We start from the raw sequence: 1,572 nt of genomic DNA, 5'->3' as shown, positions 1-1,572 counted from the left end.
GTCGCTCAGGCTGCTCGCCGCTCCCGCCTCACCGGCAAATGCCGGTGCCCGGGAAGGCCCGAGCGGGGTTTCGCTATCCCCGTCGCCCTCAGCCCTGCCGGGGAGGTTGGCCCTAGCGCTGCGGCCGCGCTGGGGACCAGGCTCAAGGCGGCTTCGTGGCATCCAGCCTGTCCGAGAAGCCTCAGCGCTGTTTAACGTGCAGTGCCTTTTCCCTCTTGTCCTCCCCAGCTGGCTAAAGACCTTGTGCATCCCTCCTTAGAAGATGAGAAGAGAAAGCACAAAAAGAAGCGTCTTGTACAGAGTCCAAACTCCTACTTTATGGATGTAAAATGTCCAGGTACATATTTAAAGTGTTTATATCTCGCAGAAGGAATGAAACTGATTTTGTATGCGGTTCATCTTCATAAAAAGTTTTGGTTTTTTTTTTACCTTAAATGTGGTTTATCTGTCTGTAGGAAAAAAAGCCTGTATGTTGCTTTGGGTTTGTTAAACAATAAAAGTGTTTTCCACCTTTTTCAAAAGTTAAACAATCAGCTTTTTATTTTCTATTCTAGAGGTCTGTCATGAGATTTTGTTTTTTTTTTCCCTGTATGAAATCCTGGCAAGGAGGGGGGGGGAAACAAATCCCAGATTTGCACATCTAAGAAGTGAGATGAAACGGATCCTTTAAAGCATTCATGGCATAAGTTTCAAATAGAAGAAAACATTGTTTTCCTCCTTTTGGAAGTTGGTTGATTGTGGAAGAGCAACCAGAAAACCTTTTCACAAGGATATATGCAGGCATACTGGGACTTTTCACATAAAGCGAAACATACACAACTGCCTTTTTCACATGTTGCTTTTAAGCAGCTCCCATATACAGAGGTTGTATTTAAGGTGTTGCCTATGTCTGCTTTTCACACATTTTCATTACTTTGGCTCAGAAACACCTGCATAACCAACTTCTTTTATAAAATAACCCGTGGGATTTTCTAGCGCAATTATAAGAGTATGCTCTACCAGTAGCACAGCTACATCCACAGCAAGGCACAGAAACTGTCAAGTGTGGTACCTTACCTCCTAGAAACTACTGCAGTATAAGAAGATTGTAACAGTAAGAAAATGCATAGACTTACTTACAATAGTGATCATCCTGACTAGAAGCAGGGAATTGTTGCTGTATTCAGGTTTTCTTACTATCTTATTCTTTCTTAGTAGCTTAGATTTCTAAGGAGATCTGAGACACTGTTCTCCATCTAAAAGTGAGGTAAATTCATTAAAACTTTGAAAGTAAAGCGTGGTTACTTTTTAAAAATGCATGGTTGCAAGGCTAAGCCACTGATTTTTTTTTTTTTAACTTTCTTCAAACCAGCATACATGCATGCATATACTAAGATAGAATTTATGTCAACATAGGTCATCATTGGTTATCTTTATTATTGTTGGATTAATTGGTTACCAAGTTTGAGGGATCTATAGAGCAAAGCGGGCAAGCTTGTATCATGACCAAGTCCTAAGCACAAGGCACTGAAAACCAGCCAGCCTTTATGCATCATTCAGTGTTGTTGGAAGTTGCTTCCTAGTTACTGAAAG

The 1,572-nt window shown here is 41.3% G+C and overlaps 1 protein-coding gene across 1 annotated transcript in view; it reads left to right on the top strand.

Moving 5' to 3' along the window:
• Positions 1-228: 228 nt before the first annotated feature.
• Positions 229-1,572, top strand: part of RPS27L (ribosomal protein S27-like) — a gene marked incomplete at its 5' end in the record, with an annotated part of 3,668 nt that continues 2,324 nt past the window's right edge. The window contains one exon of the mRNA XM_010295024.1: positions 229-337. Coding sequence (XP_010293326.1) covers positions 229-337 — 109 coding nt within the window. The remainder of the gene's footprint in view (positions 338-1,572) is intronic.

This window comes from Phaethon lepturus, unplaced genomic scaffold, assembly GCF_000687285.1.
Source record: "Phaethon lepturus isolate BGI_N335 unplaced genomic scaffold, ASM68728v1 scaffold46739, whole genome shotgun sequence".
In the NCBI taxonomy this organism is placed as follows: Eukaryota; Metazoa; Chordata; class Aves; order Phaethontiformes; family Phaethontidae; genus Phaethon; species Phaethon lepturus.
The sequence above is the reverse complement of the archived record's forward strand: the minus strand, read 5'-3'. Positions and strand labels throughout refer to the sequence as shown.